The following is a 23,073-nucleotide window of genomic DNA, read 5'->3' as shown; positions in this document are numbered from 1 at the left end:
ATTCAGAATGGGACAATTTGGAAGATTTTAAGTACCTAAACAATATGATCAATCAGGACTTTAAAAAATCTCCCTTAGAATTAGGGATAGAATTGTAGTTTAGGAGATACGATTTGGTGAGACTAACCAAGATAATTTTGCAAGAGTGAGAGCTGATAAGGTCCAAACTATGGCAATATCTGAAGGGTTGGAAGGGAAGGACATCAGGGTCACAAGATATACAGGGTGGAGAATGGGGGATATATAGTAACAGTTTACAAATTGAAGTTTAAAAGGAGATCAGAGGTTAGGAAGACTTTTATTTTCCTAACAAACATTGCTGGAAACATAATCAATGTAAAAAAGCAGAATTGGGGTAATAAAAGATGAACAGGTTACATTTAAATTTCCTGTGGTGTATCTATTGGGTTGGCAGTTAAACATATAGTTCCATAGCTGAAGAGAATGATCTAGACTGGAGATGAGATTTGGAGTTATCAAGATAGATCATGGTTGGCATCATGAATAGAGGGGATACTGTTCACTTGGGGAGCACTTGATGATTATCAGTGATTCTACACCACTGCACATTTATTTTCTTTCCTGATATTTCTGTGGATTATCTCCTAAAACTTGTTCTATTCTATTTGGCTAAACAAACAACTATGCATTTAGAGCTTCCCAGCAAGATAAAGAGTCTGGGATAGGAAAAAAAAAAAAAAAAAAGCAAAAAACCCCACAAAAACACACTGTCTTTTTTTTTTTTAAAGATTTTTATTTATTTATTTGACAGACAGAGATTTCAAGTAGGCAGAGAGGCAGGCAGAGAGAGAGAGGAGGAAGCAGGCTTCCTGCTGAGCAGAGAACCCGATGCGGGGCTCGATCCCAGGACCCTGGGATCATGACCTGAGCCGAAGGCAGAGGCTTTAACCCACTGAGCCACCCAGGCGTGCCAAAAACACACTGTCTTTTGAGTGAGGCTCAAGAGTCCTTTGTCCATATTGGTAAGGGGGACAATTGTGAGATTTTCAAGACCCATAAGTCCTGAATTATGTCAGGTACCCCCAACCTAATTTTACTTTCTGATCAATATCTGATTATCAGGTTCTGATCTTTGCATTTTAAATCACAACTTGATTACTGGACATTGATTCCCAATTGCTTCTTTTTATTTGAGATTTAACTGGTACTTTTAATGGCAGACTTTATCCTAACCTCACCACAATAATTCCAAAAGGAAGGTACAGAAGAACTCTTCTCCTGGTAGAACATGTATGCATGTTTTGCTTTACTGGCATCACTAAAGTGATTTCCTCTAGAAATCCAGAATAACAGATGAGTCCCCAGGTCCTTATCCATTCCTCAATGTATTTCATTAAGGGCATTCCTCATAAGACATTTATGCCATTTATTTATGTCATTAATTAGATGCCTAAACGAGAATGTATTATTGAGTTGAGTCCTATAAATTTTATGTTCTGAGTTCTCAGTTTTGGGTCTATGTAGTAATTGATTAAAAAAAAAAACAACTCACGAGTTTGTTTTCACCATCTTGTTAGAATAAACCAATATTGGACAAACAAAGAAACAAAATGTTTTTTACCATTTCATCTGAGAACTAATAGAAAAGAAATGTCTTTGCCACATGCCTGTTTGGACAACATTTCATTTGATATGCAGAATATTTTATACTTCATTCAAATGTGACTAGAACCACTGACCATAAAATATTTGCTTATGATATGTCACAGCTTTGCATTCTTTAAAAATAATCAAATTTATATCTTGCCTTTTGAACTTCTAAATTTGCAGTCTTCAGCAAATATGATGTTTTCTAACATTACAGACAAAACGCTGCTTCCATAATACTGTGAGTGCTTTCTATGCCCTGTAGCAGCGTTCATCATTCAGTTCCATCAGAATTTCATAGTATGCTCCACTGTTCTGATAGGTATGTAATGAGGGACACACTACAACGATTGTGTGGTTAAATGGCTTTTGGAAAATATTGAGTTAAGATAAATTCATAGGGTTTCTTTATCACTGAGTCTTTAGTAAATCCATATGTATTGTGGATATCTCAAAGGAATGAAAATATGTAGAATTTCCAAATATTTTTAATTGCAGAATATTTTCTTGTAAATAAAACTTGTGGAACAATTTCCCAGAACAATATACTATGGACAACATTGATAAATAGGGTGAAATTTACTTACATATGCAAATCCATGAACTGCTTAACCTACTAATGGACATCAGAGGAGCAGACCATTTTTACGTTGAGTTCATATTTGAAATTCATATCTGAATTTAATACCTAATTGAGAAAGGGCTTCTCTGCAGGTTGAAGGGATAAAAATGGAAGTCAGAAAATCTGGGTTTGAATCTTGAGTCTGCCTTAGTAATGATTTACCTTGGACAAATTACCATAACTTTATTATAAGGGAAATAATATTGTGCAACTTGAAGTATTAGAAATAAAAACTTGAAAAATATATAACATAGTTCCTGATACAAAATTATCAGCGAATGATAATATTAAATGGGTACAAAGTAATCTAAAAAATAAGAAGCAATGAATGGTGCTCACATTTACTATTTTTCCCTAAGGCTTTATAACATCTTCTTCTTATGAACCATCATTTTCCTTCTTCAGGCCATGCACCAGTAAGATTCTTTTCTATGACTTTTCTCACTTCATTTCTCTTGCCTGAGCAACTCTTACTTCTCCCCATTTATCTAATTTGTACTCATTCTACAATCCATTTTTTTGGGTGGCCTTTTCTCTAGGATGATTTATCTAACTTTCTTGGGACATTTTTACTTTTGCTGGCATCTAATGGTCCTTTTACCTATGCAATTTATTCCTTGGGCACTTACATGAAAACTTCTATCATTACCATCTTGTATCAGTTTGCATTTTTTTGTGCAAATTCTCTATTTTCCACTAGAGTAAAAGGTGTTTAGGAGAAGCAACTCTGTTTTACAGTAGGTATTTTAAAGAAAGGTACTCAGTGTACTGTTACGCTAAAAATAAATAAATAAATTTAAAAAAAAGGTACTCAGTAAACGTTGGTTGAGTCTATTGATTATGAAAGGGCAGCAGCTAAAAGCTCACCATCAATTATATAAAAAGAATTTTCAGCAGAGACATGTTGCTAACTACCACCAACCATTGATGGATAATTCTCTTTGTACAAGGACTTTCTCTTATGACTGCTTTACAGGTATATCCAGGAGTCTTGAAGAAGTTGCCAGTATCTGTTCAGTTTGGCGGAGGCATGAGGGTAGAAAGTCAGTTAGTATTTTTTTTTTTTAAGGTTTATTTATTTATTTGAGAGAAAGAGCTAGGGAGAGAAAGAACAGGACCAGGGGCAGAGAGGGAGAAGCAGACGAGCCTGCTGCGGGGCTCAATCCCAGGACCCTGGGATCATGACCTGAGCCCAAGGTAGATGCTTAATCGACTGAGCCACCCAAGTGCCCCACAAGTTAGGGTTCTAATCCCTTTTTAATCGCCATATTTCCACTCCTTTTGGAGAAATGTAATTAGAGCTTGAGGACAGGTAATATTGGGTCCTTTCTAAGGCAAAGAAACTTCAAACTCAAAATTTTGCACTTCATTATAAGAAACAGAATCCTAATGATTAAAACTTCACTTTGCACTCATGTGATAAATCATGTCCTCCTCCTTTTGGTTTGTTTTCTCACTTTCTCAAGCTTGCATTCAGATTTATCCAATATCTAAGTCGTGAGAAAATACCTAAAGGGAGAATATTGGAGAAAGAAATTCTAAACCTCATTTCCTACACCAAAACTGATTTTTAGGTAGATGCTTAAAATAATCTTAAGAAAGAGAATGTCATTCTAAGCAGGATATTAATTCAAGCACTGATGATCCACAGTGATTACATCTAGATAGTTTCCTCAGACTTTAATAGGAATAAAGTTTGTTTCCTAACTTAGATCCCCATGATATTATCACTCCCTATCTTCTTTTTGTTCCACAGTTTTTTTTTCATTTAAATCATACAGAGCTATTCATTCGTTCCAGCATCCATATGAATCATTTTCTCTCTCCAAGATATTTTCATTTACTCTACTCTTTGTTTAAGTCAGTAGTTCTCATTCCCGACGACATATGGGACTGGCTCCATAATTTCTGCCCCCAGTGTGAAATGAAAATAAGGATGTCGTGTTAAAAAGTTTTTAAGAATTTTAAAAGGACACAAGCACAGTACTAAACCTAGCAAGGCTTCCATCACACTGTTGGGCCCTGTCTTCTCCATTGTATATTCTTTCCTCCTTTGTCATAAATTAATAGACCATACATGTAGGAGTTTATTTCTGAACTCTATTCTGTCCCAGCAACCTATGTTTGGTTTTATGCTAATACCAGACTGTTTTAATTACTATATCATTTTAAATCAGGGACTGTGCTACTTCTGGCCTTGATCTTTCTCAAGATTATGGGGCTCTTTGCGGTAGTTTTTGGTTCCACACAAATTTTAGAAGTATTTATTCTACTTCTGTGAAAAGTGTCATAGGAATTTTGGTAGAGATTACACTGAATCTGTGGCTTGCTTTGGGGAGTATAAGTATTTTAACAATATTAATTCTTCCAGTCCATGAGCACAGAATGTCTTTCTATTTATTTATGTCTTCTTTAGCTTTTTTCATTAATGTTTTTAGTTTCCACTGTTTAGGCAGGCAGTTTATAGTTATGCCCCATCCCTCCTTTCCTGCTTGCATAGAGCCTGAAGTCCTGCCAGAGGTAAATGCTTAGGGTCCTTCCAGATCTTCTCTGAGCATACTTCTTGCCATAGGCCTGTGCATGGGCTTCTAGAATCCCTTGAATATGCGGAGCATTTTATAGCCCTAATGGTAAGTATTTCTTTCCCCAACCTCTTCTGTCCAGGCATTTTGGTCTGTTTCTTGTCTTTGCTGTATCTTGTATCTGTAAAGTGGCTTCCACCCTGAGGAAGCGCCTATGTCGTTGAAACAAAGGCAAACCCTTGAGCCAATATCTTCAGGGAGTCATGACACAGGTCAAAACACAGAATTACCTTCTTTGAGAATTCGGCCCGTACTGTTCCCCGATACCTACAATCTGCACCAGGAATGCAGGCTGCCATCTTCAAAGCTGCTACTGAACTGGGAGTGGAAGATAGTCCTAACAGGGTAAATTGATATGACACAGAGCTCTCTGATCAAAATTCCATAGCTTTTCTCTTTATAAAGCATCTTGCTGGTTCTTGTAAGTTCTTTATTTGCTTGTTTGTTTTTTATTAAATTCCAGAGTTCCTAAAAAGTACATTCCTAAGCTCTAACAGTCTTTTCAGCCTCTTCACTGTTTCTGGGTTTGCTTTTGCTCTACAGTGGCAGCTGGGTGGTTGCAACTTTTGCAACCACAAAAATATTCACTATCTAGTCTTTAAGAGAAAATTTGCTTTATACAGAATTCACATAAAAATATTTGTTTAATGAATGCATGGATTGATGGAATGGTGGATGAAATATTAACTAGAAAACAAAAATATTTTACATTTATGTTTTATCATGAAGTTATCAAATGTAGATATTTATAGAGTTTTATCTGATGCTTGTGAAGCATCAGATAAAAATTTAGAATTGTACTCTTAAGAGAATGGTAATTCATCGACCATTTTTAGAGTTGCTGTTTTTACCTATAGGTCACTATTCCATACAGAAATGGTGATGGCCTCTTAAAATTAAAACATGCCAATTGGAAATATGTATTAGTATTGGGGAAGCATCCGGTTGTTATCATAAGCTTGTTTCTTTTGTTCGTAGATCACATCAAGCATTATGTATTCTTAATCTACCCAGAAGTATTGCTTTTTAGAGCAATAGATAGGCCATGGTCAGATACAGTGACTTGATACCTTGTATGCTGAAGAACTACCCATCTAGTATTGCTCTCCATGGTAATGTCCTTTCATCCTTAATCTTCCTTTTAAAAGTATAATTTTCCACTTTGCATTCTTTTGAGTATGCCAGGGCAAGAGGTTGAGGTCTTTTTTTTTTTTTTTCCCCTTCTCATGTTAATGTGTTAAGTTCTACAGTTTTACAGAGCTGACTCCCCTTCCTCAGGGACCAATGTCAGCAGCACAGCTGCCCCTGCCCTTCATGCCGCCCATTCATTAGCCTTCCACTTCCAATCAACTTCACCCGCGTTGATCTCCTTGAGAACCAAGATGCTCTATGATAGTATTATTTATGATGTAATTCTTTCAGTGTGAAGACAGTGTTAGGATACACGGAGTATGTATACAAGACTAAGAAGATTAAGGGAGAGAAGTGATTCTCAGGAATACATGAACTGCTCAGTTTTAAACTTAATCTACATAATTTCATTTTAATCTGGTATTATTGTGACCATAGTGTCTTTTTCATTTAAGCCATAGGAATGCTATTTTTTTTTAAAAGGGGTGTGTGTGTGTGTGTGTGTGTGTGAGAGAGAGAGAAAGAGAGAGAGAGAGAAAGAACCCTATCTTCATTAAGGAAAAATCAAGAACCATTAAAAATATCTTTTAAATGTTTTGATACTCTTCTTAGTTGAGAATATTGTTGCCTAAAGCAACTGGAGTTTTAGCTCGTTGCCATTTAAAAGTTTTCTTGTCATAAGGGTAAATTCAGAAGGAGACTAAGGCTAACTGAATATTCATTTCTGTTTTCCCAAATAAATTATTTGAGGGTCACCATGTCATAGGTCCTATTCTAAAATAAGACATAATCATATGTCTCAAAAATGTACTAAATGGCAATATTTCCCTTCTGGTAATTAATGAAACAAAATAGCCAAGTGAATAATACAGAAAACTGTAAAATAGATGAGAATCCAAATTCACCGCTAGATTGGGAGTTCCAGAAGGGCAGAAACTTTTCTGTGTTCATTTGTTTTTCATTGTTGCATATCTCATGCCTAAAATGGCACATAATAGTTCAATACACGCTGGAATAAATAAATAAATTAGTTAAGTTAGCCTTATCCTTGAAATGACAAGGGATATTTTATACATTTCTAAAATTAAATTGCATTTTCATGACCCTATCTTTTGAATATCATGAGGAAGACAGGGATAGTTCAGGGATTAACATATGAAAAAATAATTTAGCTCTAGGTAAGGGCTGAGGGATATGTGAGCTCTAACTTAAAAATTATGAAGTTTTATTATATTTAAATAAAACATTTTGTTCCCCTCAACCTTAAGACATATTTCACTTTTTTAGAACTTCATTTTGGTTATATTCTTTGCCAACTCCCAGTCTAATGCAGATAAAATACATGAGTTATTGGGTTCCTTAAAACTGGGGTTGATAGTGGAAATGCTGACAAATCCTTATTACAGATGCCAGTGGAATGAAGTGCCTTTACCTCTAGCAAATGCTGATGTGGAGATTTAAGACTATATGAGAAATCAGTAAAGTTGCCCAGGAGAGTTTTATCATATTATTCATTGAACTCAGTATGTGGTACAGTAATTGCTTCTGGTACCATTTTTCTTTTCCTACATGAGGTTATTATTTATCCTTGTGCTGTATGAAACAGAAAGAGAGTCTAAAGGAGAGTCATAACTCGATGTAAACTATCTTGTGACACAGTGTAGCTGAAGATAGGAATCACAACTGGAAAATGGTGTCTTAGTTATCAGAATTAAATATGGGAAGAATGATATTTGACATTGTGGAGATCCATAAATACTAGAAAGATGCACTCAGACTGCATTTTTTTTTCTAGTGGTATGAAAAGCTGTGTAAAATATATACCTAAATACACTTCAATCTCACAGGGATCAACAAACTTATTTGCCCATGACAGAAATTTCCTTACTGGCTTATATGTGATTAAAATCAATTTAATAGGTCGGCTAGTTACTAGGAAAACCCGAATTAATGAGATTTAAATAACATAATTAAAAAAAAATTTTTTTTTGCTCTGCTTTTGTTCCTTTTGCACAAAAATCCTTCACATGCCTCAAATATACTTCAGTAATCATTAACTTCCATCATATTTTTCCTAATGTTCAAGTGAGTTTATGTGAAAAATATACCATAAATATTTTGGAACAAAATTTTAAATAGAGACAATGATGACTTGATAATGCAAATGGGGAGAAAGCATTTTTTTAGATACTCGTATATTACTACCTAAATCTGTTGGGCTTAAAATATGCTATTTTTACAAATTCTTGGAGAACTTTTATTTTAGAAATGTGTTCTTACTTGGACAAGAGATCGTTATTATGAAGAAAATGAATTTTTTGGATTATATATTTACTTCTTTTCTGCAATATTGTTTTGACTGCATTGTTCAATTAGTAAGTGTATTACCAGTTTGCATGCATGACATTAACCTAGTAGCTAATCTCAGTTGATTGATAAAATAATAAAGTCATACGATATATATCAAGTTATCTAGCGAGCTATGTGCAATTATGCATTCACATGGAGTTTGGTAATGATCACTAGAAGCAGTTTAATCTGGAAAGTATAGTGTGGTGGTAAATAGTAAAATAGTCTGACTCCCTGGGTTGTATGCTGGCTATTGACCTTGGGCACAAGCACTTTTACCCTCAGTTTCTTCATCTGTAAAATAGAAATAATATTAATGATTTCATATTGTTATAGTGAGAAATAAACAAGTTTATCCAAGGAAAGCACCCAGAACAGGGTCTGGAACAAAACTGGTTCTTGGAAAATATTAGATAGTTCTATTACTTAGTGTACAGAGCTTGATAAATGGTCAATTTTTGTGACTTAAAAAAAACACCAACACATCCATTTATTTATAAATCAGAAACTAAATGAAATCAAGAATGAATTCAAAAGGATTAACGTATTATACCAACATGTTTATTTTGATTCCCATTCCATTAGCCCCAAATACTCAGGCTATCCCCTCTTCTGTAGGGGCATATGCTAAGTTCTTCTCAGATCTCTAACTTTCTGCCCATGCATTAGGAACCTGAGGATATGTGACCACCTGTACCCAATCCTCATAGGAGAATGTATCTGTTTTATCATATTTTGTTTCAAGGTTAAGTTCCCTTGGCTTCCCCAGTTGAACAGAGTAATCTATTTCCACTCAGTTCAGTATAGTAGTCATTTTATTTGTAAGCCTGCTTTGTGCCTGGTGATGATTTTGGTGTTTTTGATGGAAATTTAAGTAATTACCATGCCATATAAATTGCTCAAGAAATATCTTCTGAACTATACATATATGTATATATCAGCAATTACTACTCAGTAAGATAAATATTATAGTTAAAGTATTCAAAAGTTTTCAAAAATTTTCTGTGGAGGAACCAGAAAAAGAGACACCTGAATATCCCTAAAATGTAAATACCCAGCAAAGAAAGCTGTTTAACTGCAAGGCTTCTTCCTCTTCCAAGGTAACCAGGGCATTTAAATTGTCATCCATGGAAATGTGTTATCTAACTTAAAAGACTAGCATTCCACTAAGAGTAGAGAGGAATAATAGTATTATCATCCAAATAACAACTGTAGGGGAGGAAGAAAACCATATTTATCACGTTAGTAATACTTTCTGTGTCCCTAGGGAATTAATTTTGTATGTAATTATATAGTACTTAAAAATTAGACAGGATTCTTACTGTCCTTTACCTTAGGTAAACCCAAATACCCAGCTGTGAATTTACAGCTATAAATTAATTTCTGATACCTATGTGCTTGACATAAATCCATTTAAAAATCCAGCATATGTAGATTTTCTACTATGGACATTGGGGAGGGGAGGCGAACCATAAGAGACTATGGACTCTGAAAAACAACCTGAGGGTTTTGAAGGGTCAGGGGTGGGAGGTTGGGGGAACAGGTGGTGGGTGATGGGGAGGGCACGTTTTGCATGGAGCACTGGGTGTTGTGCAAAAAGAATGAATACTGTTACGCTGAAAAAATTAATAAAAAGGGAAAAAAATGCTCTTATGGTATAGAAAGCAACATAAAATAATGGGGAGAGTATGTATTTTGAAATTTAGAAAACCTGAGTTCTTAGCTTTGTCTCTTTTTAGCTTCCTTTTATCTCTTCTTAGCTATGTGACCTGGGAAAATTATGTAGCCTCTCTGAAAAATGACAACTAATAAAAGAAGCTAGTGAAATAGTCCTGCTAGTAAATAAAATATTCCAACTAGTAAAACAGTTGAAATAGTAAAATAGTTCTAATAAAACTCCATTCAAGCGTATGAAAAGATGCTCAATATCATATGTCCTTAGGATTTTTTAATTAAAGCAACAATGAAAAACCACTACATACCTATTAGAATGGCCAAAATCCAGAACACTGAAAACACCAAATGCTGGTGAGGAGGTGGAGCAATAGGAACTCTCCTTCATGGCTAATGGAAATTCAAAACAGTACAGCCACTTTGTAAGACATTTTGGTGATTTCTTACAAATGTAAACATACTTTTATCATATGATCTAATAATGTAATGCATTGGTATTTTTCCAAACAATTTTTACCAAATTTATGTCTGTACAAATACCAGCACATGGATGATTATAATAGCTTTATTCATAATTGACAAAACTTGGAAGCAGCCAAGATATACTTTAGTAGGTGAATGGTGAATGGATAAATAAAACATGGTACATCTAGACAATGGACTGTCATTCGGCACTAAAAAGAAATGAGGTATCAGCTATGAGAAGATATGGAGGAAACTTTAATGTATATTACTAAGTAAAAGAAGTCAATATGAAAAGGCTGCATACTGCTTGAATCCAACTATATGAATTCTGTGAAAGAAAATTATAGTGACACTAAAAAGATCAGTGGTTATCAGATGTTAGAGGGGAGAGAAGCATGAATAGAGTGCAAAGGTTTTTAGGGCTGTAGAACTCTTTTGTGTGATGCCTCAATGACGGACTACAGTATATCATTCTATATCTGTCAAAACCCATTGAAAGTCTAACACCAAGAATGAACCCTATGGAAGGTATAGTATTTGAGTGGTAATGATGCGTCAATGTCAGGGCACCTGGCTGGGTGGCTCAGCTGGTTAAGTGTTCGAATTTTGATTTCTGCTTATGATCTTGGGATTGGGGGATTGAACCTTGTGTCAGGCTCTGTGCTGGGCACGGAACCCACTTGGGATTCTCTCTCTCCCTCTCCCTGTGCCCCTCCATCCTCCCACTCTAAAAAATTTAAAAAAAAAAGTCTATTAAAAATCCATTGAAAATTATTGGGAAGCTAAAAATAATAAAATAATATTAAGAAGATGTTATTACTAATTTCCATTTATTTAATTCTCAAAATAATTATAAAAGCATTGTTAAATCTACTTAGAGATGAGAAAATTCAGTCAGAGAATTCAGTAATTTATCAATCATTTATTCCCCTAATATTTACTTAGCATTTATTATGTACCAGGCAGTGTTAAGCATGGGAGATACTAAAATGAATCAGTATGGATGTTATATTCCAAGGAAGTGAGACAAACAAAAAGTAAGTCAACAAATAAAATAACTTAAAAAGGAATTAATTGAGGAGATAAAGCGTTGAGATAGGGAATAACAGGAATCTCTTTAAATTAGTTCAGGAAAGGTTTCACATTTAATTCGAACCTTAAAGGAAGGAAGGGAGCTCACCATTTGAAGAACATTATAGGCACATAGTACAATATGTTAAAAGGCTCTGAGGCAGAAACTTGCTTTTTATTTGAGAAACTGAAAGAAAACAATATTTAGAATTTAAGGAAAAGATGAGATTGAAGAGGGAAATGTAGACTATAAACCTTCATAGTGAATATTTTATTCATTGAACTCATTTCCTGAGTGTGGTTACCATTTTTATAGGCAATGACATATATTAATGAATGCTATCTCTAATGTCCTTGCACTCATGAAAGAAATACACACCCCCAAAAAGTTAATTTAAATAATAATAAACAGATAAATAAATAATAAAACTTCATATTAAAGTAAATGCAATGGGAAAAACAAAACATTTGCAAACAAAGCAATAACTTATAAGGAAATATATTTACATATTATAAATATGCATATTATATATACATATATATGTATATACACACACACTATTTATATCTAGTGCTGAAGAAGCAATATTTGACCAGAGACCTGAATGATGAGAATGATCTTAGGAATGATCTTTCTAGTCAGAAATTGGGGGCAAGGAAGGCAAGGCAAAGACCTCAAGTCAGGAATGAGCTTGGCAAGTTTGAGGAGCAGAAGGAAAACTAATATATAATATAATGAGAGAGGAATGAAAAGCTAGGGTCAGAGAGGAAAGTGTGTAGCACTGTGACCACCAGGGTAAGCAGTTTTGCTTTTTTTTTTTTCCAAGTTTCAATAAAAAGCCACTATTGGTTTTTAAGCAGATGTATGATGAAATCATATTTAATTATTTAAAAGATCACTATGACTTTCTATGGAAAATTGAGTATGGGAACATAGAAATGGAAAGTAGAAGTAAGAGACTACAAAACGGCTTACAGGGGAATTATTATTTTTTTTTTTAAAGAATTTATTTATTTATTTGACAGAGAGATCACAAGTAGGCAGAGAGGCAGGCAGAGAGAGAGGAAGGGAAGCAGGCTCCCTGCGGAGCTCGATCCCAGGACCCTGAGATCATGACCTGAGCCGAAGGCAGCGGCTTAATCCACTGAGCCACCCAGGCGCCCCCTTACAGGGGAATTAAAGGTTACATGAACCATGTTGAAAGCAGGGGAAATGGAAGGAATTTAATAAGTTTTCAGGATTTCCAAAGGATAGAATGGACAGTGATTTCCTGGCTTTTGACTTGATCAATTTTATGAGTGCTGGACTCATTTGCCAATGTGAAAACAAGGGGTAAAACAGATTTCAGGGGTCATGGCAAGGAAGTTGAATATTATTCTAAATGCTTTGGGTCATCTATTAGTTGGTTTGAAGTAGTGGTGGGGATATAATTAAATATATACTTTAAGATCTTTTGTTGCTCTTTAGTGAATGAACTAAAGAAAGGGAAGCAAGTATGATGCCTCAGTAACTGGTTTGAGTAACTGGGTAGGTGATGGTGTCATTTTTTTTGAAATCAGAGAAAAGGTATACAAGTTTTAAGAAAAAGATGAATTCCTTTTGGGGCACACTAAATGTGAGATAAGTGTTACTGACAAGTGCTTGCTGCATATGTGTGCCTAACGCTTACTAGGAGAGGTCTGGGTCAGGTATATAAATTTTGGAGTCATCAGCTTAAGATGTTATTGAATTTAGGGGCACCTGGGTGGCTCAGTGGGTTAAGCCTCTGCCTTCTGCTCGGGTCATGATCTCAGGGTCCTGGGATTGAGCCCCAGATCGGGCTCTCTGCTCAGTGGGGAGCCTGCTTCCCCCTCTCTCTCTGCCTGCCTCTCTGCTTGTGATTGCTCTCTCTCTGTCAAATCAATAAATAAAGGCGCCTGGGTGGCTCAGTGGGTTGAGGCCTCTGCCTTCGGCTCGGGTCATGGTCCCAGGGTCCTGGGATCGAGCCCCGCATCGGGCTCTCTGCTCAGCGGGGAGCCTGCTTCCTCCTCTCTCTCTCTCTCTCTCTGCCTGCCTCTCTGCCTCCTTGTGATCTCTATCTCTCAAATAAATAAATAAAATCTTAAAAAAAATCTTTTAAAAAAAGATGTTATTGAATTTAATATGTGTGGGTAAGGTCATTTAGGGACAAATTTTTTAAAAAAAGGAAAAGGGGCTATAACCAAGCACAGAGGATCATCAACATTTAAAATAAGGTAGAAAAACAAACAAACAAACAAACAAAAAAAAAAACCAAAACAAAAGACAGTAGCAAAAGATCCTGAGAGGAGTTCCCATTGTGGTAGGGGGGGATGCCAAGGAAGAATGACATGCTTAGAGAGGAGAGTGTTAAAATGTGTGTGTGGGTGAGTGGGGAGGGTGATGGTTCATTTTGCAAATGCAGCTGAGAGGCTGAGTAAAAATCGAATAGAGCTACATCTCTTGGATTCAGCAAACGGGAGGTCATTAGTTTTGTGTCAAGATCAGGTAAGTGGAGTGAGTCTAGAAGTCACTCCAGTGGATGGACAGATAACTGGAACATTAAGGTAGCATGTATAGACAAATCTTTCTGGATAGTTGTCTATAAAGAGAAACAGAAAAATTAAGCTATGGCAGAAGGGGGTCACAGGACTAAGTGAAGGTTATTGGAACAAGTATATATACTTTGAAAATGATTCTATGCGAAGGGACAGATTGGTTATGAAGGAGATACAAGATAACTCAGCTGATCAGGACTTGGAGCAAGTGAAATGTGGTGGGAATATACTATGTACCATCCTTTTTGTGCCCAGATCCATCCTCCACTTTCTTCACTCTATGGTCTGTCCCAAGTGTCTGATTTGTGTGGATTACATCAATAGACTCATGTATCCCCTGGCTTTTGATTCAGTTTAACCAGTGGGAAGCCCCAGCAAGAGATCAAAGGGAGGGAGACAAATGAGGTCATGGTTTCTATCTCCATGGAAGCATTCTGTAAGGTTTCTCAGCTGAAATCACTACTCTGATCAAAGTGGCATCCTGTTTTGGAACCCTGACTAATACAAAAATCAGAATATAATTATTAGGACTGGCCCAATAAGCAGAATTCTAGTTCCTCTATAGCAGGGACAAAGAAAGAAAATGAATACAGGTAGATGAGTTTGGTGGGGTTTGCTGTGGGCATGTAAGGGCCTGGCATGCGATTGCTTTTGTTTTCTTACTGAAGTAATCAACTAAGTATTAGAGTCGAGGATTGTGAGGTTAAAGAAAAATGGATAAAATGTTCACCTCATAGAGTTGGAAATAGATACTACCATAAAACGTTTGAGGATATTAATTGTGAGTATAAACCATTAGCATTGTTTAGCTCTTCGGGAGTAGGCATAGAGGAAAAGAAATGTCATGTAAGACATATTTTTTATAAGGCCAAGCACTCTAGCACAAAAGTGGTGAAAGTCTTGAAGATGTGTATAGCATAGAAATTATGCTAATGGACCATGAGACCTAGGCCAGACAAGGTTTGGAAGTCAGAAGTGAGGTTAAAAGGGGATTGATGGATAGTGGGAAAGTATGGGGGTCGCTGAGTTAGAGATCTTTATAGGACCAAAGAATGGTAGGCATGCATGTGATTGAACAATGAGCTAGATGAATGGGCTTTAAAAAATCTTAATATAGAGATAGATCATTTTCTGACCATTGCAGAATGTAGCTGTGGTCATGGGAGAAGGAGGCTAATTCCAGTGAGGGAAAGGATTTGGCAATGAGGGGGTAAAAGGACTGAGACAGCATACTGGATGCTTCATGTAGGTGGATTTTGAATACATAAAGAATAATGATAAGAGTTGGTAAAGAAAGCAAAATTGTCATCCAGTAGGTAAATATTTAGTACATCTTCTGGTTCAGATTTCATTGGATAACAGCAACTGTAAAGAGAGAGCATGGTATAGTAAAATGGCATGAGGCTTAGAGGAATAGAAGCATGAAGGAGGGAAGAAATGATCTGGGGTAGCAATGAGGGGCAAGGAGGACACCAAATGTGCCTTTGTACCTGAAGGATGGGAGGTGACACTAAAGATGATCTCCATGAAAGAGGGCTGAAGGAGAAGCACTGTTATTGGGATATGGTCCAATAAAGCAGAAAGATGAAAGGGCATTCCAAAAATTAGTTGAAAATGTGGAACAATGTGCTGATCTCTAAGCAGGAGTTCTGTCATACATGACAGTGTGTGGGAACATGAGAAGAATAGCAACTGGTCAGGCTAGAGCATCTATGAAACAGTAGAGGGATAAGCCAGGTCAACAGGGTTGGGAAGAAAGATGGAATTTGTCTTGTTTCTGAGATGTGTACGGGCAAGAGGACACATTACGATCATATCCAAAATGAGATGTAATGACCGTCCGGGGATGATTGCTGTTCTCCAGAGGTTGGGAAGAGGGTAATCACCTTTCTAGACAGACTGACATGGCAACCTCCTCTAAATTTTCCACCCCACAGTGTCTCTCCCTAAGAAAGCGCCTTCCAGAGCCTTTACCCCTGGTCAGAGAGTAAGTAGTAGAGCCAGTTCCACTCTGGTTTATTCGCAGGATACCATGCTCTTCCTGCCCCACAAAAATATGTTAACGCATGGATTCTCTTAGTACTTAATTAAACATATGAATTTTTAACAGGACCTGTTGTGCAGAGCCTGTAAGTCTCCTCACTCTCTATTCATCCTGACCTTATTCAACTGATTCCCTCACCTCCTGGATGTGACTTCAGTCACACTGATGGCAGTAGTCCTCTTTCTGGAACACTCCAGTATCATATTGGCCTTGGGGATTTTACTTACTGTCCTTGACCTGAAATTCTCTTCTTTCAAATTTTCAAATGGCTAAACTGGTTCTCATCTTTTAGGCTCTACCTCATCTCTCCTCTCCTCAGTAAAGACTTCCAGACATATTACTCAATTTTGTCTTGTCCTCTTTTATCTTGCCAAGTACCTTGAAGTTGTTCTGTATCCTATTGCCCTATTTTATGCTTTTATGTCATTTATCAACATCAGAAGTCATGTGTTCTATTTCTTTAGACATTTATTATTGATTTCTTCATCTATATCATGAACTTCATGACTCAAAAATTTCTCTTTTATATAGAGGAGGGCTGGCTCATAGTAGGTGTTCCCTAAAATGTTGTTGTATGAATGCAGAAACCCATGATAAATGTTGTTTCTTTTTCTATATTCCAAAGTAAGTTACTATTTTTTTCAGTTATAATTTTCATATTTGTTAGGACAAAATGTGGTAATATGTAAGAGTCCCTACTCCAGTTTTTAGAACATAGTAGGCAATTAGGCAGTGAGTTTTTACCATTCTTCCATTGATACACCCCCTTGAAATAGAACAGTAGATATTGAATAAATGATGTGATTCAAGTTGGGGTATTGCAATCATGTGAAATTCAATCTTATGTTTACTTATTTTATAGCATATATCACATTATATGTTATTTTTCACATATGATAGAAGATCAGTAATATCATATTTTTATTATATAGTCATGGTAAAATTATTATAGTCACATATTCTCTTTTGAAGCACAAATATTCCCAAAGTAGTCTGTCTTCTTAAGATTTCACCTTATATTAATTACAATTAACAGAAAATAAAATTGACTGTTATCTAAATTAATGTGAAATATTCTGTCTTCTAAGGAAAGCTACAATTCTCATAGTTTTATGATTAATTAATACCTCCTATCTTCATGTTTACTATTTCCAGGAGGAACCCTATGTCCTGTTTAAGAAATCTGACAAGCCTCTCTATGGGAATGATCGATTTGAAGGCTACTGCATTGACCTCCTCAGAGAGTTATCGACAATCCTTGGCTTTACGTATGAAATTAGACTTGTGGAGGATGGGAAATATGGAGCTCAGGATGATGCCAATGGACAGTGGAATGGAATGGTCCGTGAACTGATTGATCATGTAAGTGTCTTTTCTCATCATTGTCTTTACCTCTGGTAGTTTGCTAAAAGATTTACTTTTAAAAATTTTTTTGAGGGTCAGGGGTTAATGACAAAGAGCAATAATATATTTCAAGTATGTATTTTCTTAAATAATAAAGTAGATATTGTTTTTGCCCTTAAATATAAAGAATCAAGAGGGATGTTTGGTTCTATTAGAAAGAGGTGTCTGTCATAAATTAACGAGTATGTAGTGATTTAGTACCTTAAAATATTTAGTCCTAATTTGCAAATTATAATGTGGGTGCCCAACAATTTATTTCTTTTTCACCTTTATAATGCTAAGTTCATAATCAACAATAAGAATGAGTGATGCAAACTCCAAATTTTGTGATAAAAATTTCCTAAACTAGGATAGGATACTTCTTATCTTTATTTTTTTTATTTTTTATTTTTGATACTTCTTATCTTTAGAGGATAGGATAGTTCTTACTTTAGAGTAGAAATGAAAGCAATCCAAAAGGATGGAATATGATACTGTATAAAAATAATGCAAATGTATTAAGCTTATGGAAGCAGGAGGATAAACATTTTATTTATTTATTTATTTAGTTGAATAAGCCAGACATTCCTTCTTTGGCATTATTTCATAACTTTTAATTTTATAATTGATAATTTTCGTTTATAATGAAGGCATTATTTCATAATTTCTCAGTCAGTAGTGTCAATTAATTCATCCCTTTGAAATATGCTCTTTTATCTTAAAAAATAATAACTTTGCATTTGGTTTTGTGTTTTGTAACATTTAAGTTTATTTTGACATTTTCGGTAATATTAAGTCATGTAATTCTTGCTAAATATTCTATAAAATAACAAAATATATGTTAAAATACAATATGAACTGTACCCTAAATAAAAGTTCTCATTAATGGAAGTAGCAAATATAGGCAATTTTTGCAGCATTTTGAAATACTTCATTGCTATTAATTACAAAACTTATTATCAAGAGTAAGGGAATAAGAGAGATCTGAATCTATCTGTATATGTGTATGTATGTATCTATCTATCTAACTATATTTCATCTATCAAGAAGGAGATATTGGGCTTTGGTTAGAAGCAGAATAACAATAAATAAACAATCATTTTTAAACATATTTTTCTTTTTTAAGATTTTATTTATTTATTTGACAGAGAGAGAGAAATCACAAATAGGCAGAGAGGCAGAAAGAGAGAGAGGGGGAAGCAGGCTCCCTGCCGGGCAGAGAGCCCAATGTGGGGCTCAACCCCAGGACCCTGAGATCATGACCTGAGCCAAAGGCAGAGGCTTAACCCACTGAGCCACCCAGGCACCCCTAAAATATATTTTTATTTAAATCTTCCACATACTTCTTTTAATGACTTGAAATTTACTCAATAAGGTCCTAAAGTTCCAGACTCGATCAATTATTTTTAAAAAATTCTGCTTAAATGGTCCATTTATATTTTAACTTTGTAAAATCCATTAAAGATGATGACAATATATGATTTGGAACCAAATATAAAACTTTAAACTTTATGTTCACTTCTTTTTTTTAAAAAAAAAAGATTTTATTTATTTGACAGATAGAGATCACAAGTAGGGAGAGGCAGGCATAGAGAGAGAGAGAGGAGGAAGCAGGCTCCCTGCCAAGCAGAGAGCCCGATGCGGGGCTCGATCCCAGGACACTGGGATCATGACCTGAGCGAAAGGCAGAAGCTTAACTCACTGAGCCACCCAGGCACCCTGTTCATTTCTATTAATATAGCAGTAACCATCAAAAATCCAATTCCAGCTGCTTTAGCAAAAGTGTTAACTCGTATGTTTGCATCTTTGACAAGTCCAGAGGTGGTATGTCTGAATTTTGCCTCAGTTTAGTCCTTGCTTCCTTGTATTTGTTTTACTCTTGGACATGTGCCTCCCAACAAGTGTCAAGAACAATTGCCACCAGCAGTTCTAGATCAAACATCCAGGTAGAAGTAAAACACCTGGATGGTGTTTCATCAAGAGACCACAAATTTGTTTTCATTGGCCTGAGGTAGGTCATAAACTAAATCCTGAACCAATTATCCCATTCAGCAGGAAGTGCCATTCTCACTGGATAGCTTGGGAGTATGTATATTCATTTAAGAAACTAGGAGTTGGGGATCAACCTCTTTTAAAACAATGTAGATTTAGATTTGAGGAACTGTGGAATTTTAAAGGAAAATTAGGATTTTTATACCTGAGGAAAGAAGAATAGATGCTGCACAGAACAATACAATGGATATTCACTATCAGACCTTGGAATAAGTAGCTTATATAAAGCTTTTATTTGAGTCAGAGCTCGGGAGTTTTAGATCATCAATGTTTTTATGTATATATTTGTCAGAGGTGCTCAATTAATGCCCTTTAAGATTTTTGAGATTCAAAATGGATTGAAGGTTTTTGTTTTCTAGAATTTGTTTCTTTTTGACTTATTATCTATGTTTCTTCAAGGAAATTAAAAGTAGAAAATGAGGTTAGGAAATAATGATTTCAATCTATGGTTTTAAAGATGATACACCAAGTAAGGGACTAGTAAGGGGGATATTATCAGTTAATACTTGTTTCTCCAGAAAATTACCTGTGGTATTGAGTTGAGACCACTGATGAGGGCTTCAAGTCATTGAGTCATTTTATTCTTCTTGGTGCCAAATCTGTCACTTCACCTTCCTTTTCTCCCTTACTAGTATTCCCTTTCTTGGTACCCTCCTCATGTCTCATATTGTCGACATAGCCTTGGTTTTTAATATTTAGCACTAGTCATATTAAAATAGAATGATGATTATAGTCAGTATATTTTTCTTTGTACAAACTCAACCCGGTTTGCATATTTATAAATATGCTAATTTCAACAACAACAAAAAAAAATAGTAACTCTTACTGATAACCAGATAAATACCCTAAACTTCTTGCTTTCCTTGGATAAGCTTACCTTGTCTTGTAGCTTGATAACCTTTCTTCTGCTGAAATTTTACCATTCTATGTCTTCAGCCCTGTGCCTTAGACCCATATATCAACCCACTTCTGTTATATTTTTGGCTTAAATTTTTCATAAGCATCTCAAAGGTAGCATATTCCAGACTGAATTTATTATTTCTCTTTCTTGAGCCTTCCTTTTTGACGAGTTTCCTATATCAGTACATGGAGCAATGAGTCAATAGGTTTCCCAAGCCAAAATTTAGTAGTCATATTTTTAGTAGTCATTTTTAAATCATTTCTCACTCCACCATGTTCTATTGAGTGTGCTCCTTAAATAATTCCAAAACCTGCCTACTTAGCTCCATCTCCACTGTCATCTGGAATAATATCCCAATATGAGGTCCTTCTCCGTCTAATCCATTATCTCTGTGAGGGGTTGTATGTGTGTGTATTACTGGAAGATTTTATGCAAGAAAAAGGCATGTTTCAGAAGGAAAATCTTATCGTGCCCTTTTCTTTCTTTTTTTTTAAAGATTTTATTTATTCACTTGACAGACAGAGATCACAAGTAGGCAGAGAGGCAGGCAGAGAGAAAGAGGAGGAAGCAGGCTTCCCACGGAGCAGAGAGCCCGATGCGGGGCTCAATCTCAGGACCCTGGGATCATGACCTGAGCCGAAGGCAGAGGCTTTAACCCACTGAGCCACCCAGGTGCCCCTTATCGTGCCCTTTTCTTGCATAAAATCCTCCAGTAGTTTCCATTATTCTAAGGATATAGGACTGACTATATATTTATAAACCTTTCGTATTTGGTCATTGTTTATCTGTTATGGAAATCTTCTTTTTACTATTCAGAACTAGTCTCAGATCTTCTCCACCGTGCTTTCTGTATTGGAAGGTTGCCTTACCTGGAGTAAATCAATAGGGCTCCCAGAAAGAGATCCAAGGGAGGGAAAGAGAGTGAGGTCAGAATATTTATTTCCTTCCTCACTCCCTGAGCTGTTGCCTTAGCTGGCTGCATCCTTACAAGGCACCTCACTTTCTCATTATGATCCCTGCTCTTCACAAATCTCTCTCCTGTTCTCAGTTCCAATTTATACCCTACATAGCTTTATTTCTTCGGATCTTAGGGGTAGTTACAGTTCAGCTACTGTTAGCCTTGGGATCCTGCACTATCCCTTAAAATTTCCTGACACCAGAGGTCTTTGAAGTATGTTCCACAGACCTGCAGAATCAATATCAGTTTCAAATCTGCTAGAAATGCAAATTTTCAGGCCGTACCCTAGAATTACTAGATCTAAAACTCTGGAGTAGAGACTGGTAGTCTTTCTTTTAACAAGCCTCAGTGGTGATTCTGATATTCTCTGAAATTTGAGAATCAATGTGTGCTCTAATAGGCACACCTTTCTATATTTTATTCTATTCTGCTCTATCTAGCCAAAGCCATGTGAACTTTTCCCAATCTTGTTCTCTTTTGCTTCCAGCTTAGCTCTCTGTGTACCACTGCCCTCAACCTCCACCTCAATCACTTCACCTGAATTACTTCTGTTTAACTTCAGAAACTCTTCCCCAGTGATGTTTCCCCATCCCACCCCACCCCACCCCACAAAACCCACCTGCAATGAGTTTTCACACTAACCTTCTTGCATAACACCTGTCACACTTTAATTAGCAGCTCAATATCTGTCATACTTGTTTAAATGTAAGTTGTATGATAGTTATACAATCAATCAGAACTATTTTAGGTGCAAATGTCAGAAACATGGCTAGAAATAGCTTATACAAATATAATTTTTTAAAAGCCCCATGACACTAAAAACTCCAGTGGTGGTTCTTACTTCAAGTATAGTTGGCTCCAGGGTCTTAAAGTATGTCATTAATGACTGACCTCTCTTTTGCTACCTTATTGTCTCCTGGCTTTACTCTCCTCTCCGTATGTTTTATTCTTAAGTACTATCTTCCATAGGGTGACAAAGGTGAACTATGGTGGCTCTAGGCCAATGGTTATCAACCTCAGGGAGTTTTTTTGTTCTTTAGGTTTTTTGTTTGTTTGTTTGTTTGTTTTTGCCCACAAAGACATTTTTACTATCTTAAGGAGGTGGGGGGTGGGGTTTGCTACTACTGTCTAAAGGTAGAAGCTATTGCCGCTAACCTCGAAACAATGTGCAAGACAGCCCTTCAACACAAAAAGAATTATTTGGCCCTAATCATCAGTCATGCTGAACTAAAGAAACTCTACTCTGGGCTTACCTGGTCCTTAAAGCCCTCCTTTTGAAAGAGATAGAGATCTTCTTTTGCCAAAGTTCCAGCAAAACCCATGGTGGGGGTTTAGGGTAAGGTGGGATGGGTATCAGTTGGGTCAGTTTGGATAAGGTGCTCATTCTCTGAACTAATCCAAAAGGCTAAAATTAGGGAAGTGGTAGTGGGAGTAGCCAGACTTGGGTCATGTGTCCATACCTGAAACTATGGGCTGGAGCCCATCTAAATTACACTACTTATTTTTATATAAATTTGGGTGCAGAGGCAACTAATATTTCTTTTATATGAACTATGTGCTAAATCATTTTCAATTTTTTGTTTTATTTTTGTTTTTTTTTTGTTTAGGCTTTACTAGGTTAAGTAGAAGGGAGATAGCCATCAAGAGGCTGTATTTACACAAGTGTGGTGATGGGGA

At 36.0% G+C, this 23,073-nt stretch overlaps 1 protein-coding gene across 5 annotated transcripts in view; it reads left to right on the top strand.

The window, feature by feature from the left end:
* The window catches only part of GRIK2 (glutamate ionotropic receptor kainate type subunit 2), a 657,055-nt gene that overhangs the window by 433,371 nt on the left and 200,611 nt on the right, over positions 1-23,073 (top strand). For all 5 annotated transcript variants that reach the window (XM_046006541.1, XM_046006542.1, XM_046006543.1 and 2 more), the window contains exon 11: positions 17,258-17,464. In XM_046006541.1, the coding sequence (XP_045862497.1) occupies positions 17,258-17,464 (207 nt within the window). The remainder of the gene's footprint in view (positions 1-17,257; positions 17,465-23,073) is intronic.

The sequence above is a fragment of the Meles meles genome, chromosome 5, assembly GCF_922984935.1.
Source record: "Meles meles chromosome 5, mMelMel3.1 paternal haplotype, whole genome shotgun sequence".
Lineage (NCBI taxonomy): Eukaryota > Metazoa > Chordata > Mammalia > Carnivora > Mustelidae > Meles > Meles meles.
This window is presented reverse-complemented; position numbering and strand designations above follow the sequence as displayed.